General features: G+C 35.4%; 1 protein-coding gene across 12 annotated transcripts; it reads right to left on the bottom strand.

Annotated features, from left to right (window-relative positions):
- Positions 1 to 521: 521 nt before the first annotated feature.
- On the bottom strand, positions 522 to 25,314 carry ZNF207 (zinc finger protein 207). Of its 12 annotated transcripts, none has more exons than XM_064495920.1 (13): positions 25,137 to 25,314; positions 23,584 to 23,711; positions 19,377 to 19,515; positions 18,332 to 18,499; positions 18,138 to 18,213; positions 17,593 to 17,640; positions 16,476 to 16,546; positions 14,837 to 14,994; positions 13,578 to 13,670; positions 12,351 to 12,593; positions 11,570 to 11,729; positions 10,943 to 11,426; positions 522 to 8,189 (listed from the first exon to the last, which is right to left on the bottom strand). In XM_064495920.1, exons 1-12 carry the CDS (start codon positions 25,174 to 25,176, stop codon positions 11,266 to 11,268), a joined length of 1,485 nt encoding a protein of 494 aa, XP_064351990.1. In that variant the 5' UTR covers positions 25,177 to 25,314; the 3' UTR covers positions 522 to 8,189; positions 10,943 to 11,265. The 12 variants fall into 12 exon arrangements, with proteins under 12 accessions (XP_064351990.1, XP_064351980.1, XP_064351981.1 ...); XM_064495910.1 differs by lacking the exon at positions 13,578 to 13,670 and having other exon boundaries at positions 522 to 4,287; positions 8,135 to 8,189; positions 18,332 to 18,502; positions 25,137 to 25,313; XM_064495911.1 differs by lacking the exon at positions 13,578 to 13,670 and having other exon boundaries at positions 522 to 4,284; positions 8,135 to 8,189; positions 18,332 to 18,502; positions 25,137 to 25,313.
- Positions 25,315 to 26,560: the final 1,246 nt, after the last annotated feature.

Raw genomic sequence — 26,560 nt, 5'->3', positions numbered from 1 at the left:
GTAGGCACTCATACGCATTTACTAAGTGAAATAAAATCTTTAGGTTTTCAGTAACTGCTTACCCCAACCTTAGTCCCACCATTTCCACTGGTCTGACAGACAAGGGTAGGTTGTTACATACAGTAACTTTCTCTCAAAAGCCTAGGAAACTTATTACCACCATTTTAGAGAAGTTAACCCGTTCCAGATCATAGAACTACTAAACAGCAGACAAGGATTTGATTGCAAGGTCTAGTTTTATGCTTCATCTAAATTACTATGCTGCTTCTGGCTCCATCTACTTGTTCAACTTTAATACATTTCTCACAATTACCTCATACCCACAGTCCAAAACTCATTTACCCTTTACTTTCTCCCAAAACGCATTCTATATTTAATAAAAGTAACTTTGCCTTCTACTTCCCAAGGCACACCAAAAACTGTGAAGGACAGTTAAAGTGTATCATTATAATCATTATAATTCACTCAATGTAATTTGTTCTGGATACAACTTAACAAAATGGGCTCAGACAAATATCATATATAAGAAATGAAAAATTTTATTCATTGTTGTAAATTAACAGGCACTCAAATGTTTGTTAACGGTCAATCATTATCCTGGAGCAAAGAGGCTTGCTTTTAATAACAAGGAAGCAAAAATCCTTCAACCTTTAGATGAAAACACAAACTGTAAACTGCTTCGGACATGGAAAGAAAGTACCATTTATCAGATGGTAGTTTTGACTTTCTTAAAACCTAGCAAACACCCCCACACCACCTTGAGAGAGAGAAAAAAATACCTCAATACCTTTTGTGAGCTCTGATTAATGCATGGCTCCATACACTAAGGAACATCTAGAAACATCTTTCACTCAAACCCTACCAGTAGGATAAAATCTAACATAGTTGAACACTATAAACGTGGTCATTCATTTCAGTTCTTATGCACTCGCTTCTAGGTGGTATGTCAGAGTGACAGAATGTACTATTTGTTAAGAAAACTTCATTTTAAAATACCCCATCAACAAAATCCAAGTGTTAATTAGTAGAACGTTAAAGATGGTAAAACTTTAAAGCTAGTATTTAGTTACTACCTTTAAGATCAGTGAGTTCATTTACTTACATTAAAAATCATGCTACTAGTCACCACTTGTTTGTTTAGCTAAACCATTTAATCACAGACTTGGACTAGCATTTATTCTCTTTCGTTTGTTTTGTTCAGGTCCTCCTTAACATCATATCCCATGCATGACTTGCTCTTCATTTCCCTCCTTGCCAGGACAATGCTGGAGTGAAGCCTAGAGACTGAATGGGGGCAGGGGGCTTCTCCCCTTTCCTACAACCCTTTGCAATCTTGCACCACTTCACAAAATAATGCTATATACCAGTTTGGAAAGATACTGTAGTAATTAAATGTTTTCACTTTAACTTCTATTTATTATCTTCTTCTTAACAGTAAGTGTCACAGGGAGATTCCTTTTCCTCTTAATTTAAAAAGCACTGCTTCCATGAAAATCCAGTATTGGCTTAATAACATTTTGCTATTATACGATGACTCCTACAATATTCCAGAAAGAGCACAAAGATTTCTTTCCCATTTTTGATCAGCTGCCTACTGTCAGTTTTAACTGGAGCTGAAAAACAAAAGGCTTAAGTAAACTTAAAAGCATCACTGGATTTTAAGACGGGGACATGTAAATAATAATTCCTGAAGATATTTTCTTTACCCATCACTTATTTCTACCCTGAAAAAAGCTTGAAATATAAAGTTAATAAAGCACCATACAAAACAAAAAATGACCCAGACAAAGGAGTAAGATACATTTCAATTTAATCAGTGTGCACACAAATTTGTAAAAATGCTACACACAGTCACAAAGGGGATTCAAGAATTCTTGTTCATGTCTAAATATTATCTTAAACTATGGAAATTTGGCTACTTAACTCACATCACTATTACATGCATTTAAAGTTACATACTTACCAAATTTTCAATGTCTGCTTATCCTTGCTAGGAAAGGACAGAGTTCCTTAGAAACTTACTTCACTTTAAATCTTAAAGACATAAATTGACGATCTGTACTTTGTTTAGTGCTTATCTAGAAGAATATATCACCATTATCACATACTCATACCAATTTTCAATTTTAAAAGACTATTATTGTTCATACTAAAAAGTATGAATTGACTCTTCATCACTGGCTTACAAAGGCAGGAAATACAATGAGAAAACATCCTTAGCATATATTGACATTAGCTAGGATGTGGCTAAAAGGTAGAAGGAAAAAAATCCACGGTTACAATGAAGGAAGGGATTAAACAGGGGATAAAGTAATTAGAAATATACTCAGAGGCTTTCACTGATACACACAGTCCCAGAAATCAGTATTTCCAATCTAAGTTCTTCATGCAAGGTTAGAGTGACTTAAAAATACACTTGAAATTTTCAAACCTCACCCAAGAGAGAGACTCTTGTAAGCAGTTAGTCTGCATGACCATCTTAGGCAAACAAACCTTCTTTCAACCGTACTCTCAGCTTAACTGTTCAACAGCAGCTTCAACAAGGACAAACAGAAATTCTGGTCTTTAAAATTTTATACCTATGCAACATGGAAACCAAAAGCATTGAGGGAAAAAAACAAAAACAACTTTTGGCTGTAAACAAAAAAATCGTATGTTAAAAAAATTTTTGTAAATGCTAGATAGTTTTGAGTAAAAATATTTTTCCTATCTCAACAAAAGGGAACAATCTATATGTTAAAGTTATTGTTGTTATAATCTACTAAATGAAGGTCAAGAAAAAAGTGAGCTCAGATGAGGGAAATGTCAGGAAGTAAAATAATCACCTTAATATTCTTGATTCAGGTAATAGCTGAAGAGTATAGAAATTCAGACACTTCGATCAAAGTGTCCAACTTGTTAAATTTAAAAAGAAAAATAAAGATACATAAAAGTATAAAACAGTACTCACCAGTAAAGCAGCTTTTAAGAGATGGTTTTAAGGAAAACCATTTCCACTGCATCTACGACATTTCTTATACAGATTAAACTGTGAAAGGCAATGAAACTTGAGCCCTTAGGCAATTTTATATATAAAGACAAATGGGTATCTTATAAAATATATTTTATTATCAGCTGATGATAATTGAGTTTTAAAAACTGAACGCATGACTTCCATATAAAATAACATTAAGATGATGTTTCCAGTGGCCAATCACCACTCTCAGTTTAACAGGAGTAGATGATCAGCTAGTTTTACAGACAGATCTCAAATGAGACACTGTTACACTTAAGGTGAAAAGGATGAAGCCACACGTCCTGGTTAATGCTACAGATTAGAAGGATGGTTCAGGCTTCTATACGCTAAATTATACACTTTCTTCTCCTCAGTATTTAAAATTTATCAACATTAAGTGCACAGTATTTAAAGGTTAAAATAAATTTCTCAAGGATGGTTCAAGATAATAACTTCGGTAGAACCAACAAAAACAACAATAAAAAGTCTTAACATAACTTTCATAACCTGTTACGGTCTCACTGCCCCTCAAAAGAAATACACGAAGAATCTGTCTAGATTTCTTGATGGGTAGTCAAGCTTTCATTTGAGTACTAAAAAGTAAGGTTTTTCTTAGTTCAAAGTAAAATGAACCCACAGTGGTGGTGCACCAACAGAATAGTTTATATAGTTTACAAAAAAGATGAACAAAGTTAGTATTTATTTACAGCAAGAGTAAATAAAATACATTTAAGAACAAAAAAGCAATATAAACACATTTTATAGCTTATGATTGCACACCATTCATGACTGCTAGAGGGGAGGAAACTTGACTTTTGTCTTAGGTTGATTTAAACTGTAAAAAATTTAAAGGTAAATATGAGTACCACCACAGGAGTGGCTTAAGTAGAAGACCCTGGACCCAAACCCTGCACTCCATATCATACCAATATAAGCATATATATAGCCAATTGAAACTTTCACTGCCTTTTCCTTCTATAGTCAATGTATCTATTTAGGTTCAACCATAACCACTTAATAAAGGGGTAGTATTACACCTTTATTACAACTGAGGTGAGCAAACCTATACCTACTTCGGCCCAAGTATTGAGTGTTTGAAAGTGTCCAATGGTTCTACTATTAGTTGTACTCACATTTAAGTAACTGCACAGCTTTCTTCCTTGTGTGGGTTATATGTATATGTTTGAAAAAAATAGGAATATCAGGTACTTACAGATTAAACTAACCTGTACTGGCAGGGCTGTGGGATTTTTCTTCTCTACCAGTAAGTAGCAAATGCTGAAATTCTGCTGCTAGTTAACAAAAACACAAATTGTATTAAACTGAGGAGTTCAATTCATAGTTTAAAAAGTCAATGTGCATTAATTTCCTCAGAGCCTGATATTAATACATTTTAAAAAATTTTCCCTAAATCTTATAAAAATTACCTTACATTGGCTATTAAATTTAGAGTGACCTTAGAGAATGAGTTAAAGACACTGTGTATCTCTTGGACACATCTCAATTTTAATAAACTATGTATTCCAACATGTGCATTACAAAAATTTGGGTTACTCTAAAAGGGGGGTACATATAACTAGGAAAAAAAAATCTCTGCACAAAAATTTCTAATTTAAGTGTATGTAGCCATATCCCACAGAGATACGCAGTTTTTTATACTTTAAATTCAATTTCCAAAATACCTGACTTCATTTCAAGATTTTCAATTTTAAAAAACATGGGCTGAAAAGTAAATTCTATTGCTCCTCCAGAAGTACACTAACAAGCTAACAGCTAAAAGGGAGGCTTTGCTCAGTAAGTGTATATCCCGTATTTTTCTAACTCAAACTTACAGAAACTTTATTTCCTTGGTCTACTTGGATAGTTAAGCAGCCTTGTTCTATTAGTAGAGACTAGAAAATGATGTGGCAAATTTTGTTTAGTTTCATCTCTGAATGACTGTGGAACTACTTATGAATAAAATGCTAAGAATAAACTACATTATAACAAATGATTTGGTGAAGCCTTAACACAGGCAAACCAAGGGCAGAATGTTGCTACCTTTCATTACATCTAAGGTCTAACAATACAATGGCCAATGAATGTCTTTTCTCCTAAATAATCACTACTAGTCTGTATACAGTAAGCTGGGAAAACAACATTCATTTTATCCACATTGGGCATCAATAAATTTCACTGCCAGTTCCCTGTATTTAACCAAATGTGAAGGCATATGACCTTTAACTGTATTAATGGTTCAAAAACAAAACAAAAACGAGACACAAGAAAGCTAAAGGGCCTAGAGAATTAGAAAAAAGGACTCCCCCCTCAACCCCTGGTTTATAAACAAAGCATTACACAAACCCCTGGGAGAAACACAGCACATTACTGAAGCTGTGTCGTATTACAACCTCACATCATTACAGCATTTGGAATTAATGGCTGGGGTCCAAGCAATCATTTTTAATAAAGTTTACTCACATGCATCTTCTCTATAGTTAATCTGACAAAATTACAACATATTCACAAACATATTCTCCTAATATAGCAGGTGATCATATGCCTCCTAAAGAACTTAACCATAAACCCGTCATCATTTGTAATATTGTTCAATTTGCTTCAAATAGAAATAATTCGAATTAGCTTCAGTGAAGATCTCCTTTGGGTCTTCCATTTCTGCTTTAGTATGATTTCTACATCCTGATTATAGAATGCATGAGATTAACTGAACAGATTAAAAGAGAGGTCACTCAGAAATTTCAAACTGGTATCAAGCTATTATTTTTCCAGAGCTGGGAAGAAACTGAAAGGCTCCTCCTTTCATAGCCAATTATGCAAAAATGTATGAAGCCCAGAGCAGAAAAAACAATGCTTATAAAAAGCAATTCTCTGAGTCCTTAATGAAGAAGTCTAGTTTAAAAAAAAAAAAAAAAAAGCTTCTTTCAAACTTACTTTTCAACAAAAATGCCAAGAACATGAAAGAATTCGGAATTGCTGAAGATATTTAGAGAATTAGGGAGCTCAAGCTGAGGTCCTGCTTTCCCCATTTGCTGTGGACTAGTTTGAATTAGATTCATGATAGGGGATGTCTAAAGAACCAAGATACTAAAAAGTATAGTTCTGAAAATTCAACATTAATTACAAAATTGTGGATATCCACTATGTGCATACTATACATCATTAAAGTAACTTTATTTTGCCAAGAAATACCACACAGAAAAGTTAAATGATTCCTATGCTATAAAAAAAGGTTATTTATTATAGTGATTCAGATTACACAAAACAAAATACTAAGAAGGCTAATAGGAGTACCTACACTAATATTCAAATGAGAACAAGCAGAAATATAATTGGAAGAATGATTACTTACAAAAATCTGTCTTAATAGTCAAGTCTTATTTATAATGAACTCCTTCTTTTAGAAGACTTCCAAGTTACAGTAAGAATCAGTTTCATTTTGGAATAACATACAAAGGTTATGCAATATTAGGTAGATAAATACCACCTTTTAAAAAAGACATATCTGATTCACACAAAATTTTAGGGTACATGTTTACTTTTTTTTTCAAAATCCCCTACCAAAACAAGTGTCAGTTTTTACTCAAAATTTTATCTCAGTAAAGAAGTGGCTTCAACATTTCCCTTCAGCAGTTTACTAAGTTATACCAGTGGACCTAACAGACACCTGAAAATTAAGGAATTCTCAAAATTATTAGTCTGAGTCACAGAACTACCTACAGTGATCAAAGCTACATCTTTAAGATATCTATATCACCTTCAACAAATTGTCACCCTTTGAAAATCCCTCCCAACCCAGTAATCAAGTGTGTAATTGTGTATTTCAATTATAATTATTTCAACAATCACTTTAGAATTAGGACAATCAACTTCACTTTTGAATATTTCAGAATATGAGGGGATAGTGGATGCAAAAGAAAACACCTCCAACTAAGAGACTTAAAAGGTGCAAGTTATAAACTATTCCAATGGTATTTTTTTTGTGATATAATTCTTAAAAACATTAAGATCTTTTTTCCATGATTCAGTAACAGAGAAAACATGTTCTAATTACACAGGTGAAAATTTGGAATTCATTTAATGCATATTTTTTCTTTATGCTTCCAAGAATTAAAACTGCATAGAAACACAAGCCTGGATTTGCTAAACATTTTACTATATGTTAACCATTACTGTTCAGAGGAAAATGCTATCTGAATAGAATGATGGCTTTAACACAGGAAGGAACAAAAAGTAATCCAAGTTTGTTTTGGCCTCTCTTCCAGTTCCCTCTTTACCTGCCTCCAACAACATATATACATAAAAAACAAAATAAGCAATTTTTAGTTGGGAACAAACATAAATTCTTTTCATGTGTGCATACTACATCAAATATTGCTCAGTAAGGATAAAATAAAACTTAGAATACTCATCCCAAAACCATTGTTCAATATACTAACTTTACCATGTGATACAATTTCAGTTTGGCTGCCTGAAAATTAGTAATCCATCCATTCTGGTAGGTCTGTAATACCCAAACTCTTTTTTATTATATCCAATGTGTAGTGTATATGCATATATACCAGACACACACCATCTTCCCACTCTTCACAGGGCTCTACATTAACATTTGCTCTAATGTGGTGAAGTTTGAAAATATTAAAAATCACAAGCATTTCCAGATGACATTTCAAAACCGTAATGTTCAATGCGTAACTTTGGGATTAAAAATGCAGATTTCAGTATCCAGTGGCATTTCCAATGTTAAACTTATCCTTGAGGTTAAATTTAAGGAGAAAATAACCAGTAAGATTTTTCCTAAAAGTAAAAGGGATAATTTGAAAACCATTTCATGCCTCCAAATCAAGATTATCAAATTTTGTCAATTTACTTAAGTTCAACAATACCAGCTTACTGAGGCTGTTAAGTATTATGTAACACAAGATAATTACATAAAATTACATTTATCAAATACTTTTTATTAACACCACAGTCAAACGTGAATATTAATATAGAGCCTTCTCTGCCAAAAGATCATAAAAATCCTAAGTTTAATTAAATTTAGGGGCCTTCACCAAACTTGCTGCAAGTTTGGGGACATAAATATCCAACAGCCATAAAGCTGTGAAAGCCCCTATAAGGAATAAAATAAATCCCACTTGCCTCAGACTGAACAGGGCAACACTGAGACTCAGCCTCAGCCTGTCCTATGGCAGGGCTATAGGAAGAAGAAAATTTTAATTTTAGAAAAACATTACCCAATTAATTTAAAAGACATGCATTTTTTTTTTAATCCCAATGATCAAGCAAGCAAAGGAAAAAAGAGCAGCTCTTAAAAAAAAAAAACTATTGTCACTGTAATTCGATTCTGAGCCCATAGTTTTATTGGGAATCTCTGCCCTCCAAATAACTAAATTTAACTCAACTGAGTTTAAGTTCAATATGTAACTTGATCAGTGGAACAGAAGTACTTAAAGAATATTTACCTGATTCTTAATGGTAAATGTGTGAGAGATTACTAAAATACTAAGTATTAATAAAACCAAATGATATTCCAGCAGTCACTCAAAAGCAGATCCTCACCTGCTGGTCTTGTTATTGTGGTAACAGGAATAAAAGCTACACAGTAGAAACTAGTGCCAGACAAAAACTTTTTTTTAAGTGGTAACAGTGGATATGAGGTAGAGCCAAAGCTGGCAGCCCAATTAATCTTATAACTTTCTAAATTGTGACATCACAATGCCTGCCTGCCTATACCAAGTCCCAAAAGCGGTCTTCTGTGAGGGGCAATGAAGTTTACTTCAACTCAACCCCATTTATCACTTAAGAAAGTGTTAAGTCAAAGTAAGAGTTAATTATTTCAACATAATTTGTTCCACTTGTGATTTAACCACACTATGGACCACAGAAGCAGTTAGGTATAAAGTATTTTCTAGAAGCTTAATTATGTTCTGATGCATGCAAAAATTACACATTAAATATACCAAATGGGCACCACCTGAGCCATATACTAAACTGTAAGAGATGGTGTGCTTAAGTTTTTAAAGTGCCAAGCATAACATTCTGAGTTAACTTTTAACCAGAATTCTATCATTTACTTAAAAGTAGCAATGTTTTCTCTTTTCAGACCTCAGAAAACAACAAGCCTTGGTATACTGGTTCTCTTTGCATTAAATACAAATCAAGCTTTGGATAACATCTGAAACATTACTAACACATTTTTTCCTCTTCCTGTTCCCTCTCCCCAACTGCTGTAATCCATTTGTAGTTTGTACATGAAATGCTTGAGACATTTGGTTTGGCAGAACAATTCCTATTTAATCATTCTAAATTTAATAATGCCATTTTTACCTTAAAGATTTTCAACACAAATCTTTGACAGTATGATAAATGTGCTGTCAAATCTAAGGTATTAATTTTAAAACTATTTAGGTAGGCAGGTGTTTGTTGGGAAAAGGGGTAGGGGCTTGGCAGAAGGAAGAAATGCATTCTTAGTGATACATGAATGTTGCCTTTTCAAACTATGAAAATTTCTCAACCTCAATGGTACCACAGCCCAGGAGCTATAAAACCACTGGAGCAAAATACATTTAAAAATAGCAATCAGCTTAAAATATTTACAATGTTTTGTTTAAATGAATGACTTTTACTTGTCGCTTATACACAGACATTTTTACGATGATTAAAATATTTTTCAGTATTTTCTTTTAAAGTTAAAGCTTTTCTTTTAACAAAACTTCAGATTCTATGTCTCCTATCTACACCTTCCCAAAAAGGTTACAAAAAAACATTATTTTCTTAGAAGTTTTAACTTTACACCAAGGAACTTGAATTCATTGTATTATTATACTTTGTACAGGCCATTTGATACTTAATAATAAAACTACTCTGCAAAAGTAAAGATAAAAAAATGGATGCAAAAAAAAGAGGTCAACAAGAGCTATTATATGAGACCTGCAACACAAGATACTGAATAATAGTAGTCATCTCTACAGAAAAGTTCTTCACAGGAACACAGTTTAACATTCGAATTTCCAAGGATGAAAAGGTTAACAGGAAAGCCATCTAGGCTTAACAGGAACAAAAGGTAGCCATTTAATCAAAGAAATAATGTAATCTTCCAGAAACCAAATAAATTTCAAATCCATCAGTTAACCATCCTAAGAGAGGCACATTTAGATTCTTGTCAATACACTTAGAATATATGCCAATCATTAACAGCACAAAAGGCTATTATTACTGCATGCACCTAAGCTTCTAGAATTTTGCACCTGACAAGCTTCTGAGGTCCACAAAGTACTGCAGTCTCACAAACAATCAACAGGAAATGAGTGGGTCTGGCACTAGGCTCTAAACATCATCAGCAGGGAGGGATTATCAGGGTTTACATCTTAAACATCTATGGTATCTAACACGTATTGACACCAAGGGGGTAGAAAGGTGACACATTATAAAGATTTCATACCCATGTAGTGACTCATATGTATATCTAAGTTTTTCCGTCAAGTGTAAGACTAACATACAATTCTACACATACTATCCAGTTTAAAACATGCAGCTAAGGAACCTACAATTCAAAGACAGAATCCAGTGATATATCAAAACTGCATTGGTAACTGAATTTTATTATGTGGACATCTACTGTGGCATGCATCTGTACAAACCTTTCAGGCAGTGGTCCACAGCTGGGTTATGAATAAAAAGGCATAAATTTTTCTCTCATTTTATTACAATGAAGTTTAACAGTACAGAAAAGTCACATGACCTTGGTGGGTCAGATTTCTTAAACCCTGCAACATGAGGAACTCTAAATACATTAAATATTGTTACACATTCAGACTTCCAATGTACAGGTACTTGGAGACAGTTACAGCCCTCACCAAGCAAGGTTGGGGACATAAAGTCCAACAGCATATGAAATGCTGTGAAGGCATAACTTTACAAATAGCAATGTAAGCTTACAGAACTTGCCTTTATTAAGGTGGTATGTTCATGTAATTCCAGCGCCTTCACAATATAACGAACCAAATTTACTATACTTCACTTCTAAAAACCTAGATGAAACATGAAAAAGAAGCCATACAGTATAAATTGCAACTTCAGGAAAAGTTCCTGCTTTATTATTCCAAATAATTTTTCCCATGTAAAATAAATGTCCAATAGTTCCTGGTATGTGGGAAGATAATATGTGTTAAAGTCACAATGAAGCCTTATTGACGGAAGCTTGGCTATATAAACAGCACAAGTTGAGAAAAGGTTTAATCTCCAAACCTATTAGACTGGATGAAGTAAGATCAGTAACGGCCACCTTGCGACATTACGGGAGGTCTCATTCCCATCGGAGGTCGAGGAGGCCCACCTTGGTAAGGGGGCACCATTGGCGGTCCCTGCCCATACGGAGGCATTGCACCAGGAAGGTAACCTGGCATGCCTTGATGATGACCACCATACTGACCTAAAAAACACATTTAAAACATAAAAATAGATTGAGTTGGTCTGTGCGTGGTACTTTTAACTGCAATGTATTTTGCAGATAAATACTACGTGTATACTGAGAAAATCCACTAAATATAATAATAAACATAAAAAGAGGAATACCATGAGGCGGCATTGGGGGTCTCATTCCTTGCTGCTGTGGGATGCCTGGCTGTGGTGGCATCATACCTCCAATTGGTCCAACGGGTGGATTACCAATGGGAGCCTGTCCTGGTCGAGGAAGATTACGTTGATATTTAGGTAACTGTGCCCTTCTCTCTTCCTAGGAATAAAAATAAGCAAAATGTGAAACACCTGAATGCAGAGGCTCATTAACCATAAGGCAAGCATCTAAAGTCTTTATAATTTATGAGTAAGCCTAAATTTTTAAATGTACCCTTACACCCCAGTTACTTTTATCCCACAAACCAGTCCAACTACTTAAAATCTTGACGCCTTAAAAAAATTTCACCTATTTTTATACTTGAAGCACGGGATATCTGAACAACATTCCAGGAATTATAAATTGCTTCAGCAAGAAAAGTGTCTAATGAAGAAAGCATACGGACTGTTAGTGATCTGCAGATTCTACCTCACACTTCACTGTTTCTTCAATTAATTTACCAAATTTATGTCTAACAAAAATAATTCTTAAGAGAGTAAGAACCCAACTTACTGTCTTCTTTCACAAATAGTCTGGAGGGAAGGGGGAGAACGTATCTAAGATCAAAACATGCAATATTCACTTTGTTTGGTGGTTCTTAAAAATCAGAATAGTAAATATCACTAAGCAAGCATTCAGTCAAATCGTAAGACCATCACTATACAAATCAAAACTTTTTAAATGGGTAAGCTGCTACAACAGTACTCAAACTCTGTTAGTAAAAAAATGTAAACAACTTACCAGCGATATATCCTCATCTGGATGGATCAACTTACTGGTTGCACTGGTTGTCGTAAGTGTAGCAGGCTTACTTGTTATTGAAGCTGCTGGTTTAGCTGCAGTGCTATTTGTTGTACTAGTGGTTGAAGCTGTAGACTGTGTATATGCAGGGAATGTAGGCTTTGGGGGTTCTGTAGTTGTTGCAGGGGTACTATTTAAGGGCTTGAAATCTGTACCAACAGGTCCTTGGACAGCTGCCTGAGCCTGTAAAACACAATCTTTCATCAACAAAACTTTAAAACCCAAAACTGAATTTATTTACTACCAATTTAACTTAAGACACCAACATTCAACAAGAGAGCAAACTTGAAATTAAAACAAAGTTAACATCATAAACAATCCACAAAATTCAAGGTAACAAATACTATCAAAGGATGCTGAAGTCTTTTCAAGCACATCCAAAACATAGCAGTAGAAACAAGAACTGCTTATGTAACTTCTCAGATGCCATCTATCTCCCTGCCAAAAATTACTCAATTTACAAAGCTTTGTATTTATTCCCAATTGATGAAATATAGTATCATATAATGGAACAGCATATGTTCTATTTTTATTACTCTAAATTGTTTAATCAACCAACTCAAAAAAAAATTAAGTTACAGAATACAAATGTTTGGATGAATTTCAGTTACTAAGAATAGCATAAACAATTATCAATGGTGACACATCCTTCAGAAGTATCCCTTATATACTAATACAATGCCCTCCCAATTAACAATGGCTGGATGATTATGATGGACAAAAGGGTTTAGTAGAGCTTTTAAGTATAAAGTTATAGGTAATAAAAGTGTTAACCTTTCGTAACACCAAACATCTGAAACATGTAAATTAGGCCAACTTTTAGAACCAAATGCAGAGTACTAAATTTCCTTACGTTATTATCTGATGCATTAGATTAAACAGCAAAAAACAGAATAGCTTAATCATGCATCAAGCTAACCATTGGCCACTATAATGCATTTACTGCTTACATGCTTTTAACCCTTTAGAACCATAGGAGTTTGGGGTACATTTTTTTCTGTTAGTATGAGGTTCAAATTTTCAAAAACCATTGATTTATATGCCATTAATTGTACTTAAAAAAATTAAATAGTGTATTTTTGGGAAAAGATTTTGTTTTAAAGTAGGGTCCAAAGGGTTAAGTTATAAAGCCATTTCAACAATTTTAAACTGCAACTTCCTGCGTACTTGTGCTGTGCTAGGAAACAGAGCTTTAGAAGATGCAGACAGACTTTCTGAATTGGATGAAGCTGTACTTGAGCTTGTTACAGGTGTCCCCATCTGTAGCATAAAAGAAAGGAAACAATGAAAAGTCTCCAAACAAATGGGTGAAAATAAGCCATGTGGTAGACTTTTTTCAGTATAGATTGCATTTTTGTAAAGGCAAAATACAATGCAATCAAATCCGTTTTATATATAGAGGCAGTTATTGCTTTTACAATAAACAGAGTGACAGTATGAGCCTCAAAAAGTTGTTTTTCAATTCTACACCAATAAATCTAATTAATCACAGGTTTTTTCCCCCTAAAACTAATGTGTTCTGCACTATGATACTTCAAAACTGATTATCTTAAACTGAGAATGATGATGCATTCTTACTGCTTCAATCCAATTGTCTATCAATGAATACAATTTTTGCCAAGATTGTCTCTCAATAAACAGATCCCCCACCACCTCGAAAACATAAGTTAATGTGCTTAAAAGGCACTTAAAAGTAATGCTTTTAATTTAGCAACTACAAAGAAAAAAAATGGAAGAAAACATCTAAGGAGTAACTGTAAGGTGAACAACAAAGAACATACATCCTGATCCTCTTAATTCTGAATGAATAAATACATCTGCTTAATTCTGAATGAAACTGGGAAAAAAAAAAGCAAAAGCAACAGTCATGTACATACTATATATAAAAGAAGCATCTTCGCTTCTGAGTTCTGAGGGAAAAAAAAGACCAGTAGGAAATACAAATGTGACTAGGTCAAAAGCCATTAAATGATGCCCTTCCAGTAACAGTGCAGCATTGTTTGTCACTATTCTAGACTAAAGGAAGAGCCCAAAAATTATTTGCTAAGGTCTCAGGATTTTCATCATTGGCTTTGGTTTCTTTCCACTCCGAGTCCATTAGGTAAAGGAAGACCTCTAAAAACATGTATTGAAGTTCACAGAAATTAAACGTTCATTTCTAACTGAAGATAAGAATAACCAGAGTTCACAACTATGAAAAATAACCTACTACACTATCTCTGGTTCCAGTCAATCTTTTATGAGTAGAGGAAATCAACATGTGCAAACATGGAATAGAAGAGCCACTTCTTAGTAATATTTAATAAGTTGTATTAAAAAGATTACAAATTTAAAAAATTGACCTATGACGATTTCAAAGATTTCAGTAAACAACTGTACTTTACCTTTAAATGTAAGTGCACCCCTTTTCAGGAATTTCACCTTACCTGTCCTGCACTGGGGAAAAGAGGCTTAGTAACTGGAGGCTGCGGAGCAGGAACTGTTGCTGTTGGTGCAGGTGGTCTGTTAAGAATACCTGGTGCTGAAACAGCCTGAGCTTGAGTCATTGGAGGAATTCCAGGACGTGGAACAGGAGGTGGCATACCTGCAGACAAGAAATATTGGAGAGGGACCCAGTTGTTTACACATTTAGTTCAGAAAAAAATATTTCCCCCGAACTTTGCCATTAAAATGTACTATATTAAAAAAGATTCTATACTACAACAATTGACTGCTGAACTGCATGAAACCCAAAGAACTCCAGATATTTGCCCCTCGAAACAATTTTGCCTCAAACTTTGTATTCCTTCATGTCTCTTCAGAATTTGGGGAAGTGAAATACACCACTCGAGACCCCATGCACAGGTAAAGCAAAACTTAAGCTTGTTGGTATTACTGATGCAGCAAACTTTTGAAACGTAAGATAATTATTTCAATCATCTACCAGATAGATGTTTCCTGAACTAATGCAAATTACAGTAAAAACTGTAATAGATACATACAGCTATAAATATTAATCCAGAAACTAAGTTATTCCTTTAAACACTACATTTTCCTAAAATGCACCACTAGTGTACGCTTTAAACTTCCTCAACGTAAGTTAAAACTCTTACTGACTTCACATTATGAAACGAACATTGGTTATTTTTCTGTATTCCTTCAAATGCCTAAAATCATCTCAGAGCACAATGTATGTAAAGCTGTCGTCTACAAATTAATGGCTACACCGACAATGATTCAAATTTTGCTGCTACCTTATTTTTCCTGTTCCTTTTACACCAACTATCACTTGAGTACATCCAACTCCATTATGGATTCCAAACCAAACTTGCTAGGATTAAAAACTAGGCAATGGGCTCAGAGCACCTCATGAAGGCCTTTGTGGCACACTTACTGGGCTAACCAAATCCCTTTCCCCATATTACAGGCTATAAAGTCAATATACTTTATTTCCCAGGCACCTTTGCACGTAAGAGGGTTCATGAGACCTACTTCGGTCAATGATGTATAAGAAGCTAAGGAGCTTCTGGGAAAGTTACTTTGCTCCCTAAAAGGAGTGTACACTTCTGACATCCTTTCTTAAGACATCTTGTAACCACTGAGTGACACGTACGAAGGAGAAAAAAGCTAAAGTCAGCAAAGCGAAAATTAAGCAAGCACAGGTTCTTGATTATCACTAGAGCCACTGAATCTACCACTCCTACATTCAGTGAGATAATAAATGGCTACATTGTTAAATATAGTTCTTTGGATTTCTCTATTACTTGCTAAGAGTCTCCATTACTCATCTAAAATATTCCTAACAGATACAACCACCCTTAAATATGTGAGCCTCAGTGCACAGGCTCTGTGCATAGGCTCATTCCAGTTGCCTGGAAGAGTACTTTTACTATCTTTTTCAAAACAAAAAAAGAAAAAAGAAAGAAGTCCATCATAACACTTCTCACAGTATTTTTAAAAAGAAGTCACTGACCTATGGGAATTTTGTAATTACATTGTTCCAATGCATACAAACCTACTGTCCAAAATACTTAAGAATAAAACATGCCTGTCTTATTAAAAAGGCAATTATCTAACATTTCATACCTGGTGGCATACCAGGCATCAGTGGTGGTATTCCTGGTCCAGGTGGCATCATTCCACCCATTGGCATCATTCTATTAGAAAGCAAATTTCAAGAGACAACTAAAGTTAATTAACAGTATGAAACATTAGAAAGTATTTTGGCTAAAGCCTGAAACAATAGGTAAGACTTGAATGTGACCTCTAATACTGAAAGAACACAACACACTAGGATAATCCTATCAAAATAAATTCCTTAAAAACCAGCAAACTCTTGGGTTTACCAGTAAAATGGGGGAAAAAATTCAATCTTTGTTAACAGTGCATTTTAATACATTTAAAGCCATTGAGGACAAAAATTATACTCTCCTTAATATAAATAAAGAGATTTTATCTAAAATATGTGTAATTGGAAAGCAAAATCACCTTTTGTCTCACTTGGAAAATATCCACAGAATATAAAAAAAGAACTCTCTATTTTAGAGTTGTCAGATTTTTCGAAAGGAAAATATTGAATGTACCCCGTGGAATAAAGATTTCTTTTTTTTTTTGGAGGGGCACAGAAGAACTACCATCATAATTAAAGATAATCAAAAGTAAACTCAGACTGCCTAATTTTAAGCAGAAAGCTATCTAACACTAAATCATGACTTAAAAACATAACCCAATTTATCTTCCTTCCCTTAAAAAAATCTCACCTTCAATTATCAGTGTCCAATTCACTTAAAAAATTACAAGTTAGTGAATTCTTAAGTACTCTTACCAGAAGAATAACTTCTATATATAGATTTTATTAGAAAAAATTCAATTACCTTCTATAATAATAAAGTATGTAATTTGGCAAAAGAATATACATTCTTTCTTAATACCAATCCTTTTTACTAAGTCCCATTACTTTCAGCAGTTTGAGGAAAACAGCTGCACACTTAGAAAATGCCTTATTTATATGGGTCTATTACTATTTCCTCACAGATGTTTTAGTTCCCTCAAAAGATCTGTGTCTATCAGTCTACAAATTTTAGAAGTTTTAGTAAGGAAAGTTAGAAAACTTCTGAAGTAAACTGAATAGATACCATTAAACACACAAGAAAATGACATTATGATTATACCTCCTGAATTACATTATGAATGAGATGCTTACATGTTTTCACCGCAAAATGACTGGGTGTATTTTCTCTGATGATGCAATCTGTGAAAATGTATGACAAAATCAAAATCTAACTGTGATTTTCAAAATACAGTGGGAAAGTGTACTGTATACCTCTCATATCCAACAATATTTAAGTAAAAGTGATGGGCACGGGCACCTCATATTCATTTTAGTTCTTGATGATTTGACAAATAAATCATTTACAGAGTTTGCTTCTTGTCACAACTATAAAGTGTTATGGACAGTTCTGAATCTCAGAAACTCAAAACCTACAACCAACTGCTTTAATTACACCAGGTGCAATTGAAGTAGATGGCTGCCTACATACACTCTAAAACCCCAAGTTCTATTCTTTTCAGAGGCAAATTTATATTCCTTAAATTTATTAGTAGACCCCTTTATTAGATAAGCTTAATATTTATAGAGCCCATACCTTTTAGAAGCAAAAAGTACAAAGTAACATTTAATTCATGTAACACCCAAGATGAAAAAGATTACCAGGCACAAGCCCACAAGCCAATTAAGAGTTTTCTTACCCAGGTGGCATGCCTGGCATAACTGGTGGCATTCCTGGCATCAGAGGAGGAACACCTGGCATTAATGGAGGTATGCCTATAAACAAGAATTTCAGCCAAAAAGAGGGGGGGTTAAGAAGAAAAAATTAGTACTTCTGAACTGTATCAATAAAGACCAAAGAATTTGTTAAACTGTAAGAAACCTGATGTGCTACCTGGAGGCATTCCTGGTGCTCCCGGAACTGGTGGTAGTCCTGGTTGTGCCATTGGGGGGATATAACCTTGCTGAGGTTGAACTGGCTGTGGTTGAAATGAAGTTGAAGCTGCAGAGTCATCATCATCATATTCATCAGAATCATCTTGCTGTTTCTTTTTTTGACTCTCTGCTAAAAAAGTTTTAATTAGTTTTTCTAACAGAGTGGAAAGAAAGAAAAACTAAGCAAGTTTAAGACATCCAGCATTCAAAAAATTTATTTCAGTGCAATTAATGCCTGAGAGTTTTCTTCCCAAAAAATGCAGTTAACACTGTTCTCTTCAAATGTTTTTTCACTCTATATTAAGCAAGGACAACATCCTTCTCCTATTCTATGGCAAGTAAAAATAATTTTCCTAAGTCAGTTTTATTTTAGGAAACAGTTTTTGAGGAGGAAGGTTTTCGCTCAGTGATAGAGTGCATGCCTAGTATGCACAAGGTCCTGGGTTCAACCCCCAGTACCGCAATTAAGGATAAAAATATAATTAAAAAAAAAAGCCCTTTACGCCCAAAATTTAAAAACTAAAAATAAATTTAAAAAAGTAAAAAACAGCTTTCTATTTCACCCCAAAAGGTAAATTATGACAAACCAATCTGACCTCTCTGTAATCCTTTTCAAAACAAAAAATTTAACAGGCAATTAATAAGTTTCTATTATCTGGATAGAACAGGGCTGTAAATCCCAAATCAAATACAGTACTAAAAAAAATTTACAATCAGTGGTTTCATAAATCAAAACAAGCTACCTTCATTTTCAAAGGCCTCAACACTTGCTAAATCCATCTGGAATTCAGTTATAAGTAAAAATAAAATAAAATGTACAGAATGATCCAAATAGTATCATATACACAAATCAAATATGTAACTTATAATATAAAGAAAAATAAAATTCAAAATTGGAAATCTGAATACATCTAGTATCTACCATTAAATTTATATTTGAAAGTAGTAATAATACTCTTACTAGTGAAGCTATATTAAAAAAAAACATACATCTTAGTACCTACCTTGTGTTTTTTGCTCAAGAAGTCTTCTTCGTTCATCCATGTCTTTTTCTGGAATACCTTCCATACCATATATTTCCAGTTCTATGTCTGTTCTCCCAGGTATTGCATTTGGCACAGCATCTATTGTCTCTTTATGCACCTAACATTAAAAAACAAACAAAAGACACCCACACAAACAAAAAACTTCCATTAGAAAGACAAAAGCGCTTCATGAAAGACAGCATCTTTTAAAGAGTAACTTCAAATTACTCAGAGACCACTTAGTATAATGCTTAAGAATGACTGGTTCTATAGTGAGACTACATGGATTCAACCCCCCCAGCTTTATAGCTAGTAAGCTATATTGAGCCAATCATTTGACCTCTCTAAGCCTCAATTTACTCCACCTATATGTTACCTAAATTCTGGGGTCCTTTTTAGGATTAAATAAAATACTGTGTGCATAAAAAGCATTTGGCAATGAGTAATACATAGGAAGGACTCAATAAACATTATTTCAAGTTTACCATATAATCTCACTTGCTTAAATTATTAGCAACAAACTAATAGTGCTCCTCAAATCAGAAATTAAGTCCCAAGAAGTTCCTCAATTAAGTAAAGCTTATGAAGTTTTATTAAGTACTGGAATAAAGTAAATTTTCCAAGAATGGATTTTGAAACAAGCCTGCGGTTACAAATCATAAAAGTGACATTTACAATTTCATTACCCATAATCATCTGAGGTGCTTAACATTACCACAATAGTAATCCTGTCACTAGCTGAATTTATTTGGTAGGTCATGAAAAGAAGTTCTTAAAACCTGGAGCTCTAGGACTTTTTTCACTGTATGTTTTTTGTTAGATCAAACGTTCCCTCAAATGTAGATAACTTTTGTCAATATGGTAAAATCCCTGTCAGTCTTGGGCTTCTTCAGCAAAAAGCATTAACTTAGGTTAAAGTATGTCCAAATATTTTGCCTAGAATATCAGCAACCCCTGGAAGCTTATTAGAAATGCAAATTCTCAGGCTATATATGAGCTCTACTGAATTGGAAGCTCTTGGGTAGAAACAGGAATCTACCTAACAAGCCTTCAAGGTGATTTTGATGCCTGCTCAAGCTTGAGAACCACTTACTTAGTGTAATGACTTTGATGTATCTGTCAAAGTAATACTCAATTTTTCTTTCCTTCCTAGACACTTTCATGGAAAAAATAGGTAACTAAAGAAAACTGTTTTCTTCTTAGAGATGTATCTCAAAAATTTTAAACAGCGACATGCAAATCAAAAATTTAGAAATTATCTTACTGTGATTAAAAGATCCATGAACAGTTATTCAACAAGAGACTTAATCACCAATTCCTAAGTTTTTTGGAAAAAAAACTTTTCTTGATAGTTTTAAGTATTACTTTTCCTGATAAACTCAGATGAAGTAACTCATATGTCCTTTAAAGAAATAATTACATTCACATACACATTAGTTTTCATTACATTTCTAAGTGGTAAGAGCAGGATTAAATTAATTAAAAGATAGTGGAAAGAGAAGGAAAATAACAATTTACTTAAAATCGTCCCAACACTATGGTACAGCCAGAATTAGATTTCTTAGAATCTTGCCTAGTAAAAATAAATACAGTCCTGGTTGAAAAGATAGGAGCTAGTACTGATGTGAAACATCTAAATTACTAATGCCCTAGGCTAATCAAATACAGAACTGGAGCACGTCTTAACATGTTAACATGACTTAACAGCCATGCCTATCTCACAGGTTGCTGTGAAGTTTTATTAAGAACATATAAATAAAGTAAGACGTTGTTTAATCTCCTTCTAGCTTCCACCCTATTTCTCTGCACTTCTCTACAGTACAACTCCTTGAAAGGGTGCCTCTACTTTCCCGCCCATTTTCTCTTGAAAGCACTCCAATCAGCCTCATCATTCTAGGAAATCACTCTTGGCAAGTGACCAATGACCTCCACTTTGATCCAATCTTAGTCCTGCGCTTACCTGTTAGCTGCGCTTATTGAATTGGTTTGCCCACATTTTCAATCTCCTTGATAGGTTTCTTTTCATCTTCTGACCTCTAAATGCTGGGAGTGGCCCAAGGTGGAGTTCCTGCATCTCTTTTTCATCTATATTTTACTCCCTAAGAAGGATATCTAGTATCTTAGTTTAAAATACTATCCTTATACTGTATCCTTCCAAATCTCTAGCTTCAGTTTCAACCTCTCTGTGAACTACAGACTTGTAGATTCAGTTGCTTATATGACACCTCCATCTGGATATTCAACAGTCTCCAAACTGACATACTCACACTCAAAATTAACATAAAATGATCTTGATATCCTCATCTCTAAGCCTATTCTTCCCGTAGCTTTCCACATTTCCATATAGTCGTCCCTCCCTATTAATGGGGTATTGGTTCCAGGAATACCCTTCCATACCAAATCCCAAGGATACTCAAATCCCTTATATAAAAGGGCATAGTATAGTTAGCCCTCTCGATCCAGATTCCACACCAGTGGATTCAACTAATCGAATTTCAATCAGAATTTCAACTGCAGTTGGTTGAATCCACAGACACAGACGAGGTAACTCACTTTTCATATTGCTCAAACCAAAAACCTTTAGATCCTTCACTCACTTTCTCTCATACTCCACATCTAACCCATGAGCAAACTCTGGTTTCTGTCACCATCAACTTTCACCCATAATATGGAATACTCCAGTCTCCTAAGTGGTCTTACTGCACTCTACAGTCTACTCTCAACCCTGCAGCCAAAATGACTGTAAAACGTACCAAAGCATGCTATATCTCAATTAAAACTCCCATTTCATTCAAATGTAAAGAAAATGGCCTACAATAGCCTGCAAGCCCTCCTATATAGAAGTAGCACATTGCTTTCCCTCAATATGGGAGAACGCTCCTGATGTGAAGGTCTTTCATTGGCTCTTCCCAGAAATCTCTCCCTCACTTCCTTTCAGCTCTCTGCTCACATGTCAGCTTCTCATTCAGGCCTTTCCTAACTATTCTGTGGCCCTCCCCTACGCCCCCTACCTAGTTTTAGTTTTCTCTATTACTATCAATGTAAGACAAACTAAACATTTATAGGTTATTTTCCTCCACAATGCAAATCTAAACTCCACAAAGGTAACTGTTTTATTCACTGCTGTATAATCAGTTCCTAAAACACTCACAGAAACTTCCTTTGGTAAATGGTCATGTTCTGTTATCTTTACTATTCAACAGTCAACCACCAGCCACATGTGGCTGAGCACTGGTAATGTGGCTATGTGACTGAGGAACTGAATTTTTAAATTTTCTTTTAAATACCCACATGTAACTAGTGACTGCCACAGTGGAAAACTGTGGGTCCAGCATGCAGTAGCCTCTCATATTTCTGCATGGATATTAAATTGTTGTTATAGTAAAATTATTGGAGTGAAAAAGATCTAAATAAAATTCCTTTTAAACTTGGGGAAGCAATGTCTGGTTTTAAATTTACCTCCCTGCCTCCTACCAACAGTAGTTTTCAATGAATAAGGATTTGCCCATCTCACATCTCTCTAGGGTCCAATTAGGCAAAAATTCAGGCAGCTCAGGGACTCGCAAAAGTAGAACAATGGTGAGTAAGATATAAACGTACCTATTTGATCTTTAAAAGTATAAATTACACAGCTCTCCCTACCTAGTAAAGAACTCAAGAAACCTAGAAATTATTCAACGAAACACAATGCTACCATTCCAAAAGAGGTCCATAAAATAAATGCTTGAAATAAGCCTAGCCCCAGGCAACTGATAACAAATCCTTGAAAAAGGCAGTGAGTAATGGCAGTTAATTATGTATTAATTCTTATGGGATTAGAATTGGTCACACAGCCCACAAAATTTAATCACTGATCCTTGTTCCGTATTCCAAGTACCGAGGAAATACTTTGTGATCTCAACCAAACTGTCATCCACCTAACCTAGGATGAAAGACCTTATCCATAATTGAAAGATATTGATATAAATTCTCTGTAAACATTAAAAATCAACTGTTTATTTCAATGGCTAAGAAACAGGTTTTCTTATTTTTAAAGCTGACTGGTTATCTTATCTAATCCTTTGCAATAAGCAACAAAAAAACCCTACAGCTATCAAAGAGAAATTCAAGACCCCCCCCCACCCCAGGCACACACCTTGATTCCAAACAAGAAAGCAAAAATAAAATACAGAAGAAAACTCCTTACCTGCATGCAATGAATAGCTAAGCCAGGTCCTGTATACAATTTCTTATGACATATATGGCATTTAAAATGCTTTGCTTTTTGGTGCTGTATAAGGATCTTCTCATCATCAAAATCTCTATTACAATACCTAATCACTACTGTTAAGGCACAAAAATCGCAAAATAATGACACTGTCTAAAAAAATAAATCATGAAAGAGAATAATGGTAACATTAAAAATGGGAACAGCTAAAACCTCTTTGAATACTTTATATAAACTTTGCTCTCTGTATTTATTACTCACTACGGATTAACCTGCCACATAATTTCAGAATCTTCAATGTCCTGGAGGCCCATAATACTGCTTCACCACTCCTAAATAACCACCACAGTAAGCAATATAGTTCTGTCAAACTCCCACGTTTAACAGAAATTTTTGTGAAATTAACGTTTCTTTAGTTCATTATTTCAACATTTATAAATGCACACTGTGAACTGGAAGGGTTCACTGATAAAACAAAACCAAAGTTTATGTTAACAAAATTTCAAGAATTAGATTCAGTAAAAATTTACCTCATATTTAAAACTTAACATTTACATTATTAGAATCTGAAAATAAGTCCATAGTAAAAAAAAGACACAACTTTCTATTAACAATCCATAAAGTTGGCTGCAATTCCGTATGAATGTATGCTGCCAAGCAATGTATTTAAACTCAGAGACGAGTTACATTCATGATTCTGAGAGTTCTTACCTCGATAGTCAAATTTTTTTTTAAATACAAAATCCGTAATCACTTTTCAACTATTATAGAAATAAACGCAGTTCTGTAATAAACCGTTTTTAGGTACAAGGCAGTAAATAAAATCAATTTTAACGTATATTACCGATTCTGGGGAAAAAGAAGTATTAAGAGGACGCCACGTTTTATTTTACTAAGTAACAGGAGGCATTTTTTTCAGTCTAACAAAGCCAGGTAAAAAGATAACAAGAAACCCCACCCCGTAAGAGAACGCTCCTTGAAATCAAGGCGCCAGTGGGTGAGACGCGGCAGCTAACTCCCCTCCACCGCCAAAAAAAAAAAAAAGGCCGGGGGGGGTCTAACTCAGGGTTAACCAACGTAAGCCTTTACTAAACCACCGATTCTACAAGAACGGAAAAAGTGGGTGACTCCGGAAGCTCTCCCCTAATCTTCCAAAGTCAATTAGCATATTTTGCTCGAGGAAAGTCCCTTTGTTGAATCGTCACCAAAACAACGGAGTGTGGCAAAAGTCCTCGGGGACACTGTCCTTGCTGAAAAGGGTCCAAGCCGCCTCCCGGAGAGTCAGCGCTCGCACCGAAGCAAGAACCTCCTGAGTCACGGAGTCCCACGATCCTCAAAGGCCAGAACCTCCCGCCCAAGGGACTCCGTTTTCCGAGAAGCCTTCCCAAACCCACCTCCAGCCACCAAACCACAGACCCCAAGGCCTAGATCCCGGACACCCGCCGCCATAGGCCCAAGCCAGGCCTCCCCGTCCCAGTCACCACCAGCCGGCGCCCCCGCTCGGCCTCGACTTCACACCGACAAAGGATATCAGCACCACGGCTTCAGCTGCTTCTTCTTCTTGCGTCCCATAACTGCCCTCTACCGAAAAAAAAAAAAAAAGGAGGATAAAACAAGCAGAAAAAACGAGTCGAAATTCGCTCACTCCTCCGATCCAACCGCCACCACCGCGTCCCACAGGAAACAGCCACAAAATGGCCGACGCTCTCGCTCGCTGCTCTGTCTCCCGTCAGGCACTGCGGCTCGGAGGCGGTGCCAGGCAGGGCAGGGTCACATGACGCAGGCCTCCGCCTTGAGTGGGTGGAGACTAGCGGCCACGGGGCGAGGGGGAGCGGTGATCGCCATCTTGTTGGTGCGAGTAGTCTCGGCTCTCGCTCGCTGGGCGTGCTAATCCCTCCGGTTTTGTTTCTTTCGTAAAGGACGGGTGACCTAGGTACGCCAAGACACTCCCGAATTGATGGGAAAAAAATCCCAAAACTTTAAAGTTTGTCAGCGTAATTAAGTACAAACAATTAACCACAAGTAAAGGATAATTGAGACAACCCCCAGGTTTTCATGCCGGATTACTCCTTTCTGTAGTAAGTGCTGAACGTTTGCCTACTATTAAGTCAAAGAAGTCGCAGTCTGCCTGTAACTCACATATTGGTGACAGATAAACAGACGATGCATCATGGTCAGCGCGATGATGGAAATTTTTTTTTTTAATTTTAAATGGTGATTTACGAGGTGCTGGGGGACCTCAGAGGAGGGGAACGGATTACAGGAACTCGGCGGTCTTTGGGGTATCAAGGAAGTTTCCTAAAGCGTCAGTGGGAACAAGCGAAGTGGAGAAGGCTCCTCACCAAGGGCGCAAAAAGTGCAAGTCTGAGGCTTAGCACCTGAAAAAAGCTAGAGGTAGTAGTGTTGGAGCTCGTAGTGAAGGGGCTGGTAGCAAGGAGAATCCTAGGGAGGCTGGCAAAGGCGACTTCTGGAGATTCTAGAGCAGTCTGAGAGATTGGATTTCATGCTGAAGTCTCTGGGAAGAAACAGGGGAGTTTTAAAAGGGCGATGAGAGAATAACGCATATAAGAGTATATAGGTGGTTAAGAACCCAGTGCTTGGGTTCATTTTCCATCAGTGCCACTGCCTACTTGCATGACTTTGGACAAGGCTCTTAAACTTCCACTGGCTGCACTTAAAACACAGCTTGGCATATAGAAGTTACTAGTAATGTTAAGTTATTACTATTAATATGCTACTATTAAAAGGAAAAAATAATAGCAGACATCCACGGAGCACTTACTGAGTACCAGACGAGGTAGTAAGTTTTACATCACTTGTCTCTACTAACCTGTGATTTACGTGCCATTATTATCACCATGTTAATATAGCTGAAGAAAAGGCGGCTTAAGGGAGTTGAGGTACTTTACCCCCAAGGTCACAGAGGTGTAAATATGGAGCTAAATTAGATTTAAAT

This window comes from Camelus dromedarius, chromosome 16 (assembly GCF_036321535.1).
Source record: "Camelus dromedarius isolate mCamDro1 chromosome 16, mCamDro1.pat, whole genome shotgun sequence".
In the NCBI taxonomy this organism is placed as follows: domain Eukaryota; kingdom Metazoa; phylum Chordata; class Mammalia; order Artiodactyla; family Camelidae; genus Camelus; species Camelus dromedarius.
The sequence above is the reverse complement of the archived record's forward strand: the minus strand, read 5'-3'. Positions and strand labels throughout refer to the sequence as shown.

Bases quoted from the DNA above. Each gene is read 5' to 3' on its own strand.
- ZNF207 (XM_064495920.1), bottom strand. From the start codon at position 25,176: ATGGGACGCAAGAAGAAGAAGCAGCTGAAGCCGTGGTGCT. The intron at 23,712-25,136 runs GATATCCTTTGT...CAGTAGTGATTA, and splicing joins GCAGCTGAAGCCGTGGTGCT to GGTATTGTAATAGAGATTTT. The intron at 19,516-23,583 runs GTAAGGAGTTTT...TTTTAATGTTAG, and splicing joins TAGCTATTCATTGCATGCAG to GTGCATAAAGAGACAATAGA.